At 36.5% G+C, this 18482-nt stretch overlaps 1 protein-coding gene across 3 annotated transcripts in view; it reads left to right on the top strand.

Moving 5' to 3' along the window:
- Phf14 (PHD finger protein 14) overlaps positions 1-18482 on the top strand; it is a 149469-nt gene that overhangs the window by 25347 nt on the left and 105640 nt on the right. For all 3 annotated transcript variants that reach the window (XM_042695913.1, XM_042695914.1, XM_042695912.1), the window contains 6 exons: positions 6088-6199; positions 8212-8349; positions 14257-14403; positions 14973-15243; positions 15570-15676; positions 17130-17225. In XM_042695913.1, coding sequence (XP_042551847.1) covers positions 6088-6199; positions 8212-8349; positions 14257-14403; positions 14973-15243; positions 15570-15676; positions 17130-17225 — 871 coding nt within the window. The remainder of the gene's footprint in view (positions 1-6087; positions 6200-8211; positions 8350-14256; positions 14404-14972; positions 15244-15569; positions 15677-17129; positions 17226-18482) is intronic.

The raw sequence follows: 18482 nt of genomic DNA on the forward strand, positions 1-18482 counted from the left end.
TCTGATCTGTCTCATTTAAATAGTATGTCATAGTCTTTGCTTTGAAAAAGGAGAAATTTGATATACATCATTATTAAGCTGTGGTTAAAGAGTAAACATAAACTATAAAAACTCTATAAAGAATCCTGGGGATGAGGAAGCTTATCTGAGAGTGACAAAATCAGAAAGAAAAATCTCTTTCCCCAGATTGGGGTTCAGACTTTATTGGAGAAACTGTAGTTATAGCCTGATGGATGCCAGAAGGGTTTCAGTACTTAGCAAGTAGTTGACTAGGCATAGGTTACAGGAGGTTGTGGATCACTGTTTCGAAACCTGGACTGTGTGGTATCTGGATTGAGACATAGAAACATGATTTTCAGGTGTGTCAAGGCTGTTCAATCACTGAAGAACTGAGCTGGTGACTGGGACAGAGGAAATGCACTCGAATCATCCCTCTTAAGAGATTCCTTCTTTTTACAGTACATTCTACCATGGAGTTGTAGTGCTCATTGCCATTGAGCTTAATATCATTCTCACTATAAAGGATAAATGTAAAAAGAGAATTTACTATTGTATCAAGTATTAAAGTATGAGTTTGAAGCTGAAAGACAATGAATTGATGTTGGTACACCACTTATATTCATGAGCACATTTGGACCATTGCTATCATAATAGTATTGACTTCTTTTATTTTAAATTTTATTTTAGGAGACACCATTTGGGGAAGGTGATTTGATATGTAAGAGTAATTTCTAATCTTATGTGTTTTGCAGGTCACTCTTCTCTCCTATTCTTTTGCAGTAGAAAAGGGTGTATTTATGTGTTTTAATTTTTCCAAGTAAGGTTATTATATTATTTTTCTAAACATATTTAGCACAATAGCGAATATAAATTTCCCATGTTTTTACATTGAAAAGAGTAAGACACATTTTTGTATATTTTACCTAAGTAAATTAAAAGCATATACACACACACACACACACACACACACACACACACACACACACAGACACACACACAGAGATGTGGTGAAGAGATTTGTAACATGATACAGTAGCCTATAGCTACTGTGTGTGTGTGTGTGTGTGCGCTGTCTGTGTGTGTTTCTGCCTTAAATAATGGATAGATCCTTGAGAAATGTTGCTACATATTGGGATGGCATAGGATATACCATAGATTATTGGGTACATTTATGAATTGAAATCCAGAAAACAAAGGATGAAAATCTTACCTCTTCTTTCTGATCTAAAAATTAAAGTAAAATAGCTATATAATTTGTATATTGACATGCATTTGTATTCTGTATCAATGACACAGGCTTTATTTTATATTTAGAATGGTCTAGAATAAAGGAGGTTTTTTTTGTTGGTTGTGGGGCTTGAACTCTGGGCTTGGGCACTGTCTCTGAGTTCTTCAGTTCAAGGAGAGAGCTCTACCACTTGAACCACAGTGCCTCTTCCATAAAGGAGTTTTTGTAAGCATAAAAAGTATGCATTCATTGTTGCAATGGGTCAACCTGTATCCCTATTTAAACAATTTTTCTTTCTCTTCTGCTCCCCAAATTATACCAACATCAAGGGAAGGGATGGTAGGGGAAAAACAGAGGAGGAGGCAACAATGCTTGATAAGAAATGTACTTACTACCTTGCTCATGTGATTGATTGTAACCCCTCTGTACAGTATTTTCACAATAAAAAACTTATTTTTTTAAAAAAAGAATATAGTAGAGAGAGTAGGAAAAAGAAACTATGCATTCAGGGGTTGAGAAGGTAGCTCAGTGGTAGAGCGCTTGCCTTGCATGTGTGAGGCCCTAGGTTCGATTCCTCAGCACCGCATAAGCAGAAAAAGCTGGAAGTGGCTCTGTGGCTCAAGTGGTAGAGGGTTAGCCTTGAGCTGAAGAGCTGAGGGACAGTGCCCAAGCCCACAGTTCAGGCCCTACAACTGGCAAAAGAAAAAAAAAAAGTATGCATCCAAACTGGACTACCTCTATTTGGATTATGGTCACCTTTTTTTTACTATGATTTTAGGCAAGTACAGTTTTTTTTTGGGGGGTGGGTCTCAATTCCCTTAGCAATATTGAGGGCATTCAATGAGGTGATTTGTATAAAACATTATAGTTTTTGGAGCAAAATTATTAGTCAATAAATGTCTTCTGACCCTTTTGTACTGTTCCTGCTTCTAGTGCTTTCTTATTAGCACCATTACTAAGGTGGTGAGCTACTACAGAATTTCTTTCCATAGCTCCTTTAACCTTGAGATTTCAGAGTTATGACAATAAATTGTGATGGATAAGTAAAGCAGCATTGAAAAATATGGAGCTTCCTTTTTGGGAATACAATTTATAATTTTATGTTTTTTTTCTTGTTAATGATTTGAAAATTATATTGAAAAGCTTTCTTTTCATGCTATCATGATTCACAAAGCAACTTGTAAAGCTGTTTCTGAGTGCAGTAAAGAAAAGCTTCTTTAACCACTGAGATTTACTGAGAAATATTTACATTAGGTATTGACACATATCTCTTGATGTACATTCTGGCAAAATTTTTTTATGTACTACTTAAACACTTTATGATGATGTTATAATGAAAGGCGGACTATAATAGAAATACATGTTTTTATATATTTTGCAGCATATAAAACAAGCTTGATAAACCAGCATAGAAGCCAAGAAAATTTGATATAGACTTGTAGTATTCTATTTTTAAATGGAAATTAGGGGAAAAGAGAGTAACATATGTAAATAATGAAAAAAATTGAAATTTTGTAGCACATGGCTTAATTAGACCCTTCCCCCTCTATGTTTTATAGGAACCACAATTCTACATTCTAAAAAAATGATGTTATATGATGTGGGAAAGCCAGTAGGACATTCTTGTTACTGCACTTTTAATCTCAATTTTTTTTTTTTTAGGGAGAATATTTTACTTTATCTAAGTGATCCTGTTGACCTGCTTGTAGGAAACAGAAATATCCTACTGCTTTATATCCTTGAAGATTGTCCTTCAATTTGTGAAATGACATAAGGGTCTTATCTAAAGGGCTGAAAATTTTACCTCTTCTTCCTCATCTAAAAAAGTGGAAATAGATAAATGATTCATTATATTGACATAAATTTGTAGTTTGTATTATAGACCCAGACATTCAGTCCCTATATGCCAAATACAGAGATTTGGTGAAAAGTAGAGATAGGAGATTTATAACATGACACGGCAGCCTACAGCAAGATAGTTTGCTGGCATATTGTCAGCCATCTTTGGGACACGACTTGAATTATAGGTTTAATAGACAAAGAATTAGTTAGGGGGAGGGGACAAAAAGGACTCATGGTTAAATAGTCCCAGTGGCAGGTGTGTCTTTGTGGTCAGAGATGGCTTTGTTCAGATTGTCAGAGGTGGTGACAGAGTGGTCTGACTATTGTTTTAGGCTTCGTTAAGTTATTGATAACTGGCAGGTTGTTCAGTCTCCTATAGGCTCCTTCTTGGCTTCTAAGATGGCTCTGAAGTGTATTGCAGGAGAGAATGGCTCAGGGAAAACCACAGAGATATAAAATGGAAGATGCTGGGGTGCCTTGCTTTTCTCCTGGTTTTATCTAATTTGTAGGTCCATGTTAACTAGTCAGTGCTTTTTAGCAAAAGCAGCTTTTAAGCACCCATGACAATTTGATTTATTAATATCATTTTTATTCTAAAATGAGAGTCTTCTGTGAAGTATGGTACTAGTCTTAGTTTGCTTTATTAAGATACATAAATTTAAAAGGATATATTAAACAGTTTCTATGCTAAAATGACAACTTTTTTGGGTGGTTCATAAGATGTTTGCTTTTCACTCCTCAGTCAACATCTGTCATAATGCTGATGGTAAAATAACAAGGAAGATTTCTTGTCTTGTTGTTTACCCAACTTTTCTTAATTACAAAGTTCTAAAGTATGTTCATGATAAACAAGTGAACAAAAGACTGTTTATTGGTTTAAAATGGGCCTAAATCCTATTAGGAATGATTTTATTTTGTCTTGGCTTTGGTATGTATTTTAATAAGGACACACCGTGGTTTCCTCACATGCGTGGTTTCCTCACATGCGTGGGTAGGTGAAGTGATACACTGATGTGCCAATCACTCTGAAATGGCAGTTTAAATTTGCACTACTTGTGTGACTTGTTCTCAAGCATTTTAAGAAGGTCAGTATGAAGGAAGCAGCCAGCTGTTGGGTTTATCAAAGATAAACTTCCACAGAGTACAGCGACATTTAATACATCAGTGGAGCATGAAGAAACTGCGCAAATTAAATTGAGAAAGCAGCTGCTTGTTGAAGATGTGTATCTTTATATTGAACTCTACAGGATGCATTTGGGAGGTTGGATTAAAATGCTCTATCAAGAAAATCTCAAAACCTTGGATTTTTTTTCCCTCAGTAAAAAATGATAGTATTTTTTTTAAAGATTTGTAACTGTTTTCTTCAGTATTGAATGATTATGTAGTCCATTAAAACTGATAAGTGTATCAGAAAACCAGAATCATATAGTTTTCAAACCATTTTAACTCTTCAGCTCAAGGTGAGCCCTCTACTACTTGAGCCACATCATCACTTTGGATTTTCTGGTGGCTAATTAGACATAAGAGTCTGACCAGGCTGCCTCAGGTCCCAGCCTCCAGTAGATAGGATTATGGGTGTGAGCCACCGTGCCAGGCTCAGTTTAATTCTTTTTTTTTTTTTTTTTGGTCAGCTGTGGGGCTTGAACTCTGGGCTTGGGCGCTGTCTTGTGCTCTTCAGCTCAAGGCCAGCACTCTACCGCTTGAGCCACAGCTGGCTTTCCAGTGGTTTATTGGAGGTAAGAGTCTCATGGACTTTTCCTACCCAGGCTTCTCAGCCTTCTGAGTAGCTAGGATTAGGATTACAAGCGTGAGCCACAGGTGCCTGGCCAGATCAATTTTTTAAAAAATTAAATACTAATCCATTTTTTTCAGCACATTGAACACTTCATTTAGTGTTTCAGCATTATTCAGACTTGAAGAGTATATTTATATGCATATAAGGCATATAAATTTTAGTATATAAACTGTATGGTTAACAGATGACTTTTTTTTTTTGGGTCAATCCTGGGGCTTGAACTCAGGGTCTGGGTGCTGCCCTGAGGCTTTTCTGCTCAAGGATAGTGCTCTATCACTTTGAGCCACAGCTCCATTTCTGGTGGTAAACTGGAGATAGAGCTCTCACTGGATGTTCCTGCCTGGCTGGCTTTGGACTGTGACCCATATATTTCAGCCTCCTGAGTAGCTAGAATTACAGGCGTGAGCCACCAGCACTCAACTCAGATGAGTAATTATTATTTTTCCATACCTTCTTCCAGCAAACTACTTTTACCTGAGAAGAAGGTCAACCTCTACACTGAAACTGTTAAAATAAGTTTGTAAGGATTATCCAACAGCTTCAGCTTTTGGAAAAGAATGACCAACTATTAGCAACTATACCTAATGATCACAGATTAACTTCACAGCTCTTAATTTAAGTTCCTTAAATTTAGAAGTTCTTATAATAATGAATGTGAATATTATTCTATGCACTTGAAAATGATACTTTATTTTATTTGAATTGTACTCCCATGCAACTTTTTTTTTTGGTCGTGGGGCTTGAACTCTGGGCTTGGGCACTGTCCCTGAACTCTTCAGCTCAAGGCAAGCGCTCTACTGCTTGAGTCATAGAGCCACTTCCGGTTTTCTAGTGGTTTATTGGAGATAAGTCTCATGGACTTTCCTGCCCTGGCTGGCTTTGAACCATGATCCTCAGATCTCAGCCTCCTGAGTAGCTAGGATTATAGGTGTGAGCCACCGGTGCCCGGCTACCATGCAACTATTTAAGAACAAGAATAAAGTGCATTGGATTTTAAGCGAAATCTAAGTTTTTGGCTAAATTGCAGTCATTTTTGTATAACGGACTGCTATTATTCTAAAGATGTTGCGTATTCTCTTATGTGACTGAAATTGAGTGTTTAACATGAGATCACATAATTGTTTCAGTAGTCATTTAAGATGTCACATGTTTTCTGTGTTTGTTTTCCGTGAGAGAATCTCATGAACGGATTGATAGCAAAACCATATCTTCTCTCCACTAGATGGGTTCACATTGTTTGTGCCCTCTATGTTCCTGGGGTAGCCTTTGGAGATATTGACAAATTGAGACCAGTAACGCTTACAGAAATGAACTATTCCAAATATGGTGCCAAGGTAAGGCAAAAACATCTATTATTCTCTGAACAGAAATTTCTTTTTTTTTTGGGTCCGGTCGTGGGGCCTGAACTCTGGGCCTGGGTGCTGTCCCTCAGCTCTTCAGCTCAAGGCTAGTGCTCTACCACTTGAGCCACAGTGCCACTTCCAGCTGTTTTCTTTTTGCTTATGTGGTGCTGAGGAATCGAACCCAGGGCCTCATGCATGCAAGGCAAGTGCTCTACCACTGAGCCACCTTCCCAGCCCCCAGAAAATTTTTTACTGTTAGTGTCTAGGGCTTTTAAGATGTGCATATTAATGATCATGCTCTTTGCTGAGTCTGTAATATGACATCATTGTTACTGATAGATTTCCTAGAAAGCAAGTAATGCATGAATCCTTTCATGTGTTCTTAATTTAGTAACATGATACTTGAAATTATTGCTTTTTTCCCTGGCTTGTGACACACTATCAAATACAGAGAGCTGAGCCTTTGTATAACTAGTTGGGTCAAATTGTATCCTATTTTTTAAAAATTTTATTTTTGTCTTTGAGACAGGATTTCCCTTTATAGTCCAGGCTAGCCTTATCTCATGATTCTCCTGCCTCAGCCTTTCAAGTGTTAGGAGTATAGGCCATGCCACCATGCTCAGTTCAGTCCTAGATTTATACTTTTGGAGTATAATTTATCAAACTTTTAAACATGTACACATGGACATACACACAACAAGAATATAAGGAGTATGTTTTTATTTTACTCAGGTTTCAAGAATTTAATTTTTATGACTATATAAACTTCTGTCTAGTAAGTGATTCTTAGCATTAATAGTTTATCAACCCTTGGCAGGATTATAAATAATTGTAAGTGCCACATATTACTTTATATCCAAGTACAAGCAGAACTTAGTACTTTGGCTGCTACAAGCAGCCTAGGACCGCTAAAGCTAATTAGACATGAATTCATTCTTTCAATTACTGTCTTTTACAAAATTGGAAAGGAAAACTCTTTAATAGCATCAGTAATATATTAAAGTTGGGATAAAGAGATGTCCTAGTGCTTTTAGGTTGCTATAAAAAATGCCTACTTTTTAAAATATTTTTTATTTTTTTGTCTTGGAGCTTGAACTCAGGACCCGGGTGTTGTCTCTGAATTTTTGTGCTCAAGGCTAGCACTTGACCTCTTGAACCACTCTGCTTCTGGCTTTTTTGGTAGTTAATTGGAGATCAGAGTCTCATGGCCTTGCCTGGGCTGTCTTTGAACTGCGATCCTCAGATCTCAGCCTCCTAAGTAGTTAAAATTACAAAGTGAGCCACCAGGGCCTAGCTTTTTTGGTTGTGGTTGGTCATGGGGCTTGAACTCTGGGCCTAGGCATTGTCCCTCAGCTATTCAACACAAAATGAGAGCTCTGCTGTTTGATCCACAGTGCCCCCTCCAGTTTTATTCTGGTGATTAATGGAGATGGACTTTTCTGCCCAGGCTAGCTTTGAACTGTGATCCTCAGATCTCAGCCTCCTGAGTAGCTAGGATTACCAGCATGAGCCACTGGCACCAGGCAAGTGCCTAGCTTTTCAGGGTATTTTTTTGAAAAGGGATAGTTTGTTTTGTTGCAGCGCCTAGAGTTTTGTGTGAATGTTTTCTAATTTTCCAAGTGATAATGTTATCATAGACTACTCACATAGTGCTGGGTTGCAATTTCACTCCCTATAACTTTCTTTGATATTTTGAATAGGTATGTTAACTCATCTTCACCTCTATTTTCTCACATGTATGTAAAATGCTTGGACTAAAAGTGGCACATAATCCTAAAGTAATATTAATTGTTATTATCATTATTACACCAGTTGAGTTTTGGCTTACTGGAACTATATAAAGAATGTCTATTTTCCTATAAATACTTGGCTTGCCTACAGTTTGTATCAGTACCCAATTGGTTCACTATTTTATTAGCATTTTAAATATTTAATGGATGCTTTATACAAGATACAGTCTTTGGGTAAATATTTTTGCTCTAAGTATTATTATTCTTTCATAGGAATGTAGCTTTTGTGAAGACCCTCGCTTTGCTAGGACTGGGGTTTGCATTAGCTGTGATGCTGGCATGTGCAGAGCCTATTTTCATGTGACCTGTGCTCAGAAAGAAGGTCTACTTTCAGAGGCAGCTGCAGAAGAGGTAAGTTTATGTAACTCTTGGTTGATGAATGTGTTCATTAGACTTCTCATGAGTTTGTTTAGTCATGTAACAGGTGTAAAGCATAAATAACAACTTAAAGCTTATTCTTAACATCTTTATCTTCGTCATTGATCTAGAACTTCAAAAGTGAATAGCTGCTGGGTGATGGTGGCTCAGGCCTGTAATCCTAGCTACTCAGGAGGCTGAGATCTGATGATTGTGGTTCCTGCCCAGGCAGGAGAAATCTGTGAGACGCTTATCTCCAATAAACTACCAGAAAACCGGAACTGGCTCTGTAGTTCAAGTGGTAGAGCATTTGCCTTGAGCTGAAGAGCTCAGGGACAGCGCCCAGGCCCAGAGTTCAAGCCCCATGACAAAAAAAAAAAAAAGTAAATAGTTATGAGTTTTGTCTCTTCAAACTTCTTTTGGAAATCTTAATAATTTTATTATCATTATTATTATTGTTATTGTTATTATTATTTGTTGGCTGTGGGGCTTGAACTCTGGGCTTTGGACACTGTCCCTGCGCTCTTCAGCTCAAGGTGAGCCCTCTGCCGCTTGATCCACAGCGTCACTTCCAGTTTTCTAGTGGTTTACTGGAGATAAGAGTCTCATGGACTTTCTTGCCAGGGCTGGCTTTGAATCTCAATTCTCAGATCTCAGCGTCCTGAGTAGCTAGGATTATAAACTTGAACCACCGGCTCCAGCTTAATGTTTTTTTTTTTTTGACAGTACTAGGTTTCAAGGTTAGCTTGGGAAAAAAGTTAATGAAACTTCATTTTAGCCAATAAAAACTGAGTGTGGTGGCACAGGCTTTTTTTTTTTTTTTTTGTCGGTCGTGGGGCTTGAACTCTGGGCCTGGGCATTGTCCCTCAGCTCTTCAGCTCAAGGCAAGCGCTCTGCCACTTGAGCTACAGCGCCACTTCCGGTTTTCTGGTGGTTTATTGGAGATAGGAGTCTCACGGTCTCTCCTGCCCGGGCTGGCTTTGAACCGCGATCCTCAGATCTCAGCCTCCTGAGTAGCTAGGATTACAGGCGTGAGCCACCAGCGCCCGGCTCTCTATGAATTCTTATAGCTGAGCTATAGCATGTATTCACTTACGATGGATGGAACTCAATGTTTTATAAAATAGGTCTAAGCCTGCATAGGAGTTTTTCTTCTGTGATTACAGCTGGGTACCAGTGGTTCATGACTATAGGAGGCTGAGATCTGAGGGTCATAGTTTGAAGCCAGCCCAAATAAAGTCTGTGAGACACTTATCTCCAGTTAACTACCATAAAGCTGGAAGTGGAGCTGGGGCTCAAGTGGTAGAGCACTAAAATTGAGCAAAAGAAGTTCATGGACACAGCCCCAGGCCCTGAGTTCAAGCCCTAGAATGGGCACACACACACACAGAGACACACACACCACACACACAAATTAATCACAGAACTGTTACATTATACTGTTATTTAGAAAATTCTCTTTCAAACAGTGTAACAGGGTAAGATTATTTATAGATTTTATTGATTTTTTTTTTCTTTTTTGCAACCTTGGTATAGAAGGTTGAGCCATTTATGGATTAAATTTAAAGGGCTCAAATGAGATCTTTGGCTACTGTATTGATACTTCAGTATCAGGACTAACAGCAATGAGCCCTTGGTAGATCAAATAATTTTGAATAAGTTTGTCAAATAACATATTTAGTAAGTTTCAGGGGCTTTTATATAGCCCTGCCTAATATGCTTATGATAATTTATTTTATATTTTAACTGGACAGTCCTTAACTTAGGCTAATTTCTCTCACACACTATATCCTCTCAAGAGTATTTTCAGGTTTTGGTGCCTCCTTAGAAACTTATTGCTGTGACATAGTCCAAGTCATCCTTTGTCTCCTGAATTAATTCTTAGTCTTCTTCTTTTAGCTTTTCTCCAGCAGAGAATATATTCTGCTGTTATATAGAGCTAGATTGAAAATATTTTAGGCTTTGTAGATTTCTAATTTATTTCTAGGTACTTTAACATTGTAGCATGAAAGCAGCCATAGACCATTAAATGAATGGAATAACTACATCCCAATATAATAAATAAAACTTTATAAAAACAAGTAGGGCAAGTTTTGGCTACCAAAGTTATAGTTTGTCAATTCCTGTTGCTATGTTTTGCACAGCCGGTACAAAATTAAGGTCTAAGTCAAATTTTGTCATTCTCTTGGATAAACTCATTATCAGAGTTTTCCTTTTTCTTACATTATTTATCTTATTGAAAACCACTGTGTTTCTTTTGTATTAACTGATATTAGTAAGCCAAATTTTCAGTACATTAGGTTAGTACCTTTCAGTTTCGTTTTTTTTTTCTAATAATAGATTGGGGAGGAAAGCCTTTTTCTCTGTCTCCTTAGGTTTTTAATTAGAGGACTGTGGCTTAAAATGACAAATGACAGATTAGTGAGAGAAGAGAAAGATTCTTACTCACATATTTATATAGAAATCTACATATTTATACAGGAGATTCTCTACAAAGCAAAAGTGAAAAGGTAATCATCCAAGCTTTACAAAGAAGAGGGAATGGAGAGAAATGGCTTTATAAGAGCTATTGAGCTTTCAAGAAAACAAACAGGAGATAAGAAAATTTGTGATAGTATTTACTTATGCAGATGAGAGTGGACTTTGCCAATAATCCTCGTCTAGAAAGTTCTGTCTTAAGATAGACAAAAGAACCTGTGAAAATGTTTGTTTTTACATCTGTTGACTCTCATGTCTTCATCTGAAAATAACTCTGGGATTTTGAGTGGGCCTTTATGTGAAGTATATTCTGTGGTTGATTAATAAAAGGCTTGGTTATTGGTGTATGACTATTCTAAATGGGTAACTGATTACATTAACCTTTTCAAGTTTCTGGAAATTTCAGAGCCAAATTTTTAGTCTACTCCTGCCATTGCACATGAGGCTTTAAAATGTATGTTTTGATTGCTAGCCTTTTATTACAAGCTGTTGAATATTTCTCCCAGGTTTTCAGTGTCAGATAATAGAATACTTAAGTACAGTGGCTTTCACAGTCCATTAACCATCAAATGCTAAAACACAAACAAACAAAACCTAAACCCTGAGTTTGCTTAAACTTCAGTAGCTTACTTAATTAATGATCCAGAATAAGTTTTATTTTCTTTTATTTTGACATCTTCCATCTCTCTTTTTTTTTCCAGTACAAAGGTTTGAACCTAGGGCTTTGTGCTCTCACTTAGTTTTCTTGCTCATGGTTGATGCTCTACCATTTGAGACATACCTCCAGCCTGACATTTTGGTGTTTAGTTGGAGATTGAGTTTCCCGGAGATTTCTGCCAGGGCCGGCTTCCACTGCAGTCTTCCAGATCTTAGCTTCTTGAATATCTAAGATTACAGGTGTGAGCTACTGGTTTCAGGTTCCTCTTTTACTTTCTTATATATATATATATATATATATATATATATATATATTTTTTTTTTTTTTAGTTTATTTACCTGTTATTTTTTTTGTTTGTTTGTTTTCTTGGTTGTGGGACTTCAACTCAGGGTGCTTTCCCTGAGCTCTTTTTTGCTCAAGGCTAGTCCTCTACAATTTTGAGCCACATCCCCACTTCTGGTTTTCTGGTGGCTAATTGGAGATGAGTCTCATGGACTTTCCTGTCTGGGCTGTCTTTGAACCAGGATCCTCAGATTTCAGCCTCCTGAATAGTTAGGATTACAGGTGTGAGCCACCAGCACCCAGTTTAGGTATTTTGTTTTGTTTTATTTTGTTTTGTTCTTCTTAAACTTCTTGCTTCATTTTCCCAACATGATTGAAATAAGTAAACATTGCATTGTAGCATTTAAGTAGAAAAGGAGGAAAGGGGCTGGGTGTGTTGTGGGTGGTTCTCAGGTTCTCACATTTGGGCAGGCCAAAGAAGATTCGAGGTATGCTACGGATGGGAAGTTATAATTTTATTCATAAGCTCTTCTATTCACAAATTCATCATCATCAGCAGCAGCAGCTGTAGCAATCAGTACCAGCATCAGCGACATCAGCCCACAGTATAAGAACACACTGTGTATTGGTTCATCACAGCACAGACTCACAGACTACATAGGAACACCAGCTTTATTCTGCCCACAGGTTCACATTCTCCCAACTCCTGACTCATAACTCTGTAATTCCAAAGTCATAGCAACATAATATCCCACTTGTTTAGCAGATAAAGTAGCACTTGGGTAGAATGGCTTCATAGGCCATGCATATGTATCTAGTCTCAAGGCTACCTAAGGTAGCCCATGTATAGAAGACTCAAATGAACTTTCTTGAATTTGCTCAACTAGGTGAATACTAGTTCTTGGGAAATGTAGGCCCAAAGCAGCTGGAAGCTACCTACTCTACCTACTCTATTTACCATTCAGGGGCATTTTATTATTATTAGGAGTGAAAACTTCTCTTATATGTCTATACCCAGGAGAGTTTCTGATCATCTTATGTGCCAAAAGAGTCATTATGGTCACTGTTACCAGTGAAAGACTGGGAAAGTAAAATCTGCTACTTTCAGTTTCTCTCAAAGTAAAGGAGCTCTGCGAAATAGAAACTGTGGGAAGAGAAAAATTGGGAAGTAAGTGAGCAACTTGATAGCTTGCCACAGCCAGCTTAAGAAGGTGCCAGTTTACTTCCATTCACTGTGGCCTTTCCAAGAATGTACACCAAATTAAAGAAGCCATTAAAGTACAGAAGGAAGAAACTGAGACTGAAAAAATAGCTGGGCATTAGTGCTTCATCCTATAATCTTAGATTCTCAGGAGCCTGAGACTTGGTGGATCGAGGTTCAAAAGCAGTCATTTTCTTGCAAATAACATAATTTTACTCTTCCTTATGTCTCAATAACACTCCATATGTATACATACCACATTTTCTTGACCCATTTATCTGTTGATGGGCACATAGGTTGAGTTCCTTGGTTTGGATTCGGTATAGTGTTTCAATAAACATGAATGCCCAGGACTAGAATTATTGAGTCATAGGGAAGATCTAAGGTTAGTCTTTTGAGGAACCTCCATACTACTTTCCAGAGTTGTTGAACAAATTTACATTCCCACCATCAGCGTAGTAGAGTTCCCTTTTGCCACATCCCCACCAGCATTTGCTGTTTGTTTTCTGGATTATAGCCATTGTAACTGGGGTGAGATGGAATCTCATTGTTGTTTTGATTTGTATTTTCTTTATGGCCAGCCAGAGATGTTAAGCATTTCTTCAGGTGTCTATTGGCCATTTTTTACTTCTTCTGAGGAGTTTTTGTTGTCTTTAGCTCATTTATTAATTGAGTTGCTTTTTCTTTGAGGGTTTAACTTTTTAGGATTTAATTTTCTAAGCTCTGAGTACATTCTGGAAGGCTCTTATGTGTAGCTGGTAAAAGTCTCCCTTTTGTGGGCTTCCTATTTAGCTTTTTAGTTTTGGACTTTGTCATGCAGAAATTTTTAAATTTGATGCAGTCCTATCTATTTTTGATTTTGTGTGTGTGTGTGTTTCTGGATCTTAGAAAGTTTCAAACTGTGTCCAGAAGCTCTTGTGTTTCCCCTCTTCCTTTCTGTAATAGCTACTTGTAATTTTATCTATTTATGGTACTGGGAATCAAACTTAGATCCTTGATCATACCGGACAAGTGCTGTACTGTTGAGGTATACTCCTATACTTTCTTCTATAAGGCCTTAGAAAAAAAATGATTGCTAATTTGAAATTTCTAATTGGAAGTTAATATATAAAGTTATGTTTCAAAAGCAGTTAACCTTATCATAGATCATACAAATAACATTTGCAATTTATTAGGAAGGTAATACTTCAAAGGTAATATTTCAAAAAGGAAATCATTTTGCAGTAGGTTTACTATGATAAATGGAATAAAATTATTCACTTTACCTCCTTTTTTTGTATAGGATATAGCAGATCCCTTTTTTGCTTATTGTAAGCAACATGCAGATAGGTTAGACAGGAAGTGGAAGAGAAAAAACTACTTGGCTCTACAATCCTATTGTAAAATGTCTCTGCAAGAGAGAGAGAAACAACTGTCACCAGAAGCACAGGTATGGGAATCATGCCAACACTTGTTGATTTTTTTTCTTCAGATTATAGATTTCAGAATTTGGTGTGTTTGCCAATGACATGTGACCTCTTGATCTGGCCATATGCAATATAATTATGCCATTTGGTTAGATACCTAACTAAAGTAGTCTGTGCTTAAGGCAAATAGTTAGTTGACTTTTAAGATATTCGTTTTCATCTTGTGAGAATAGCTGATTATAAAGAATATTTCCATCTTGTAAAGTGGGACTGAAGGGAAATTGTGAAATGTGCTCAGTACATCCTTGTCTTTCAGTCAGTCTTAAAGTTTATTTATTTGCCTATCATTCAAAATATTCTTATATGTATATTAAATATATGAGAATATTACAGTTATTGAGAACAACTACTACAGCTTAATCAACTGACTATTTTACTACTGTAATCATAAATTAAGACAGTTGATCCTAAGTGTAGATTTAGTTTATTGTAACTCTTGAGTTGTGTATTGTATCTTAAGGGCCATTTGTACTCAAAAGGAGATTCTTGTTATCTTTATTTTCTCCTAAATTTGTGTACATTTCTTTTATAGGCAAGGATCAATGCTCGGCTTCAGCAATATCGTGCCAAGGCAGAATTGGCTCGCTCTACCAGACCTCAGGCCTGGGTTCCCAGGGAAAAACTACCCAGACCCCTTACTAGTAGTGCTTCGGCTATTCGTAAATTGATGCGGAAAGCAGAACTAATGGGAATCAGTACAGATATCTTTCCAGTGGACAATTCAGATACTAGTTCTAGTGTGGATGGAAGGAGAAAACATAAGCAGCCTGCTCTCACCGCTGATTTTGTGAATTATTATTTTGGTCAGTATAGATAATGGTACATATACTTTTTTAAAAACTAGAAATAATATGTTAATGAACATATCTGTTTAGCACCTATTCATTTTTTGTGAAAATTATTAGCCAAATTACAGATGTTAAAAAAGCATGTTTATTTTCCCAATTTGTAGATTTCTTTGAAAAAAATAGATTCATGTTTTTTGTATACATAGAAGTTTTATACAATGTAGCTTTATCCTTCTATTTCTTTTTTTTTTATAATCCTATTTCTATAGCTAGTTTCTTTGTGTTTTTCATATTGGCTTTTACTTGCACCTAAAGTAAACTTGGATATTTAATTTAAATAGAGAGAAATATGCGCATGATTCAAATTCAGGAAAACATGGCAGAACAAAAGAATATAAAGGATAAATTAGAGAATGAGCAAGAAAAGCTTCATGTAGAATATAATAAGGTAAGTTGGCTGCACAGTATACAGAATAATATGGTACATCTTACTTATGATGTCTTTTGTAATTTTTATGGCATTTGTACTTGTTTTATTTTCACACTTTAATGCTTTTAATCTCTTTTCTAACTCTTCGCTATCTTTATTATCAATACTATTTCTTAGTATGTGCCAAGCATAATTCTCAACTTTACATAGAGTAACTCATTTCATCCTCTTCTTAACTTTATAATGTAGTTATGCTTATTGACCCAATTTCCAGGGTAGGGAACTAAGTTCTGAAGAAATTACATAAGTTGCCCCTGTCTATATAGTTGTCAAGTCATAGAGTTGGGGTATGAGGCTAATAGGTATGACTACATTTCTTATTCCTGACCTATACTTAATGTTACAGAGCTTCTGCTTTTAACTTTGTAAAAAATTTCCGAGTTTACACAAAAAAATAAAAATTAAAAAAAAATTTCCGAGTTTATTTTTAAGGTTTTTAAAAATCTTGAATTGTATTATGATACTTTCAATTAAAAACTATTTGCTAATTTATTTTTTATTGTCCCTCTTTTCTTAAAAATATAGCTTATTTATTTATTTGTTTATTTTGTGTGTTTTATTGGGGGTTGAACCCAAGACCTTTTACATGCTAGGCACGCATTTTACTACTTCATCCATGCCTTCTGTTGTACATCTTTACATTTAGTACATAAATGGAGGGATAAAGATAAAATTCTACATTCTAAGAAAAATGAACATTTAAAGTTCATTTAAAGTTCATACCAACTGTCTATAATCCTGTCTACTCAAAAGGCTCAGATCTGAGGATCGTGGTTCAAAGCCATCCCAGGCAGGATTATATGTGTGATCCTTCTCTGATAAAGTACACACACAAAATGCTCTTGGTAGAGCTGTGGCTCAAGCAGAAGAGTGCTAGTATTGAGCATAAAAGCTCAGGGACAGTGCCCAGGCTCTGAGTTCAAGCTCCAGAAACAGCAAAAAACAAACAAACAAAACCCTGGTATTTAATTTGGTAAAAATTTATATTATAAATTGAAGTATTATTCACACAATGGTAAAAATACTGTACTGGAACCAGATTTGGATTGCCTGGAGATTCTTGGTAGTTCTGTGATCTGGGCCAACTCACAAAACCCACTGAGTTTTGTTCACTTATTGGGAAAATAAAGGAAATGCATCTTAATGGAAGCATAAAAAATAGAATGTGTGTGAACTTACAGCAAACTGTAATAAAATGTGTAAATTTGTAGAGATCATCATTAGTTAAAATGCTAGCATAAAATAGAATGATTAGGCCTATTAGACTTTGTGTCATTTGGTTTCTCAGTAGTTTGTTATCTGAATATATTAAAATATATGTGATATTAATGTGAATATTTTGGGATATTTATATATAATTTCCTTAAATTTCTACCTAAGGAAGTTTACTAATTTGACCTATTCTTTGTAGCTGTGTGAATCTTTAGAAGAACTACAAAATCTAAATGGCAAACTTCGAAGTGAAGGGCAAGGAATTTGGGCCTTATTAGGCCGAATCACAGGGCAGGTTAGTTTATTTCCAATTATTCTCCTCAATTCTTACTATATGATTTTCAAAATCCAGATTTTTGACACAACTGTCACTGTGTTCACTGAAGAACTGTATTTGATCAGGGCCTGATCTTCTGGGATAATGATTTCTTCCTGAAACATATCTAGAGCATTGCAAGCTGCCTACTGAGAACCTGGGGCTTAATTTGGTTGTTTCACCAGCTATCTTGTTTGCGGGATTTTTTCATTTGCTCTAACTGATTGACCTGTCACTTGTGATAAGCCTCGATTTGAAGCATGAGTTTCTGCTACTACCTTCTCCTTTCCTTTAATTTAGCAAGTTTAGGCTCTTTGTCACAGTTTTCCTTTCACTTTTCACTTTTTTTAATATTATTTGGTTTAAAAAACTTACAGGGCGAACTAGATAGATTGATTTTGTATTAATTTGAGCTATGTAAAAGAGTTTTTTTTCCCCTTAACTAAAATGTTACAAAGTATAGTTTTTACCTTTCAGTGGTATCTATTACTGTCATGGGGTAAAATGTCCTTTATCCCTAGATAACTTTAGTTTGCTAAAGTTCTTGGTGTTGAAAAAACATCTATTGCAAAATGGAATTTTTAATGCCATTTTATTACTGTATAATTGATAAATTAATAATTTTTCAAGTAATTTCAAATACATATTTTTAAAATATAGTTGACACAGACTGTTTCTTTCTCTATAAAAGGTGGCTTCAGAGCCAGGAAGGTAGCCTTAGTGGTAGAGTGCTTGCCTCGCATGAGTGAAGCCCTGGGTTTGATTCCTCAGCACCACATATACAGAAAAAGCCAGATGTGGGCCTGTGGCTCAAGTGGTAGAAAATGAAACCACCTTTTTTTTTTTTTTCCAGTCCTGGGACTTGAACTTAGGGCCTGGATGCTGTCCCTTGAGCTTCTTTTGCTCAAGGCTAGTACTCTACCACTTGAGCCACAGCACCCCTTCTGTCTTTTCTGTTTATGTGGTACTAAGGAATTGAACCCCAGGGCATCATGCATGGTAGACAGCACTCTACTTCCAAGCCCATTGGCTTCCTTTTTGAGGGAGTCTTTTTTTTTTTTGGGTTGGGCTTGAACTTGGGCCTGAGCACTGTCCCTAAGCTTTTCTTCTCAAGGCTAGCATTTTACTGCTTTGAGCCACAGCACCACTTCCAGTTTTCTGATGGATAATTGGAAATAATCTTATGGACACTCCTGCTCAGGCTAGCTTTGAACCATGATCCTCAGATCTCAGCCT

This window comes from Dipodomys spectabilis, unplaced genomic scaffold, assembly GCF_019054845.1.
Source record: "Dipodomys spectabilis isolate Male_0828 unplaced genomic scaffold, ASM1905484v1 ptg000197l, whole genome shotgun sequence".
NCBI lineage: Eukaryota > Metazoa > Chordata > Mammalia > Rodentia > Heteromyidae > Dipodomys > Dipodomys spectabilis.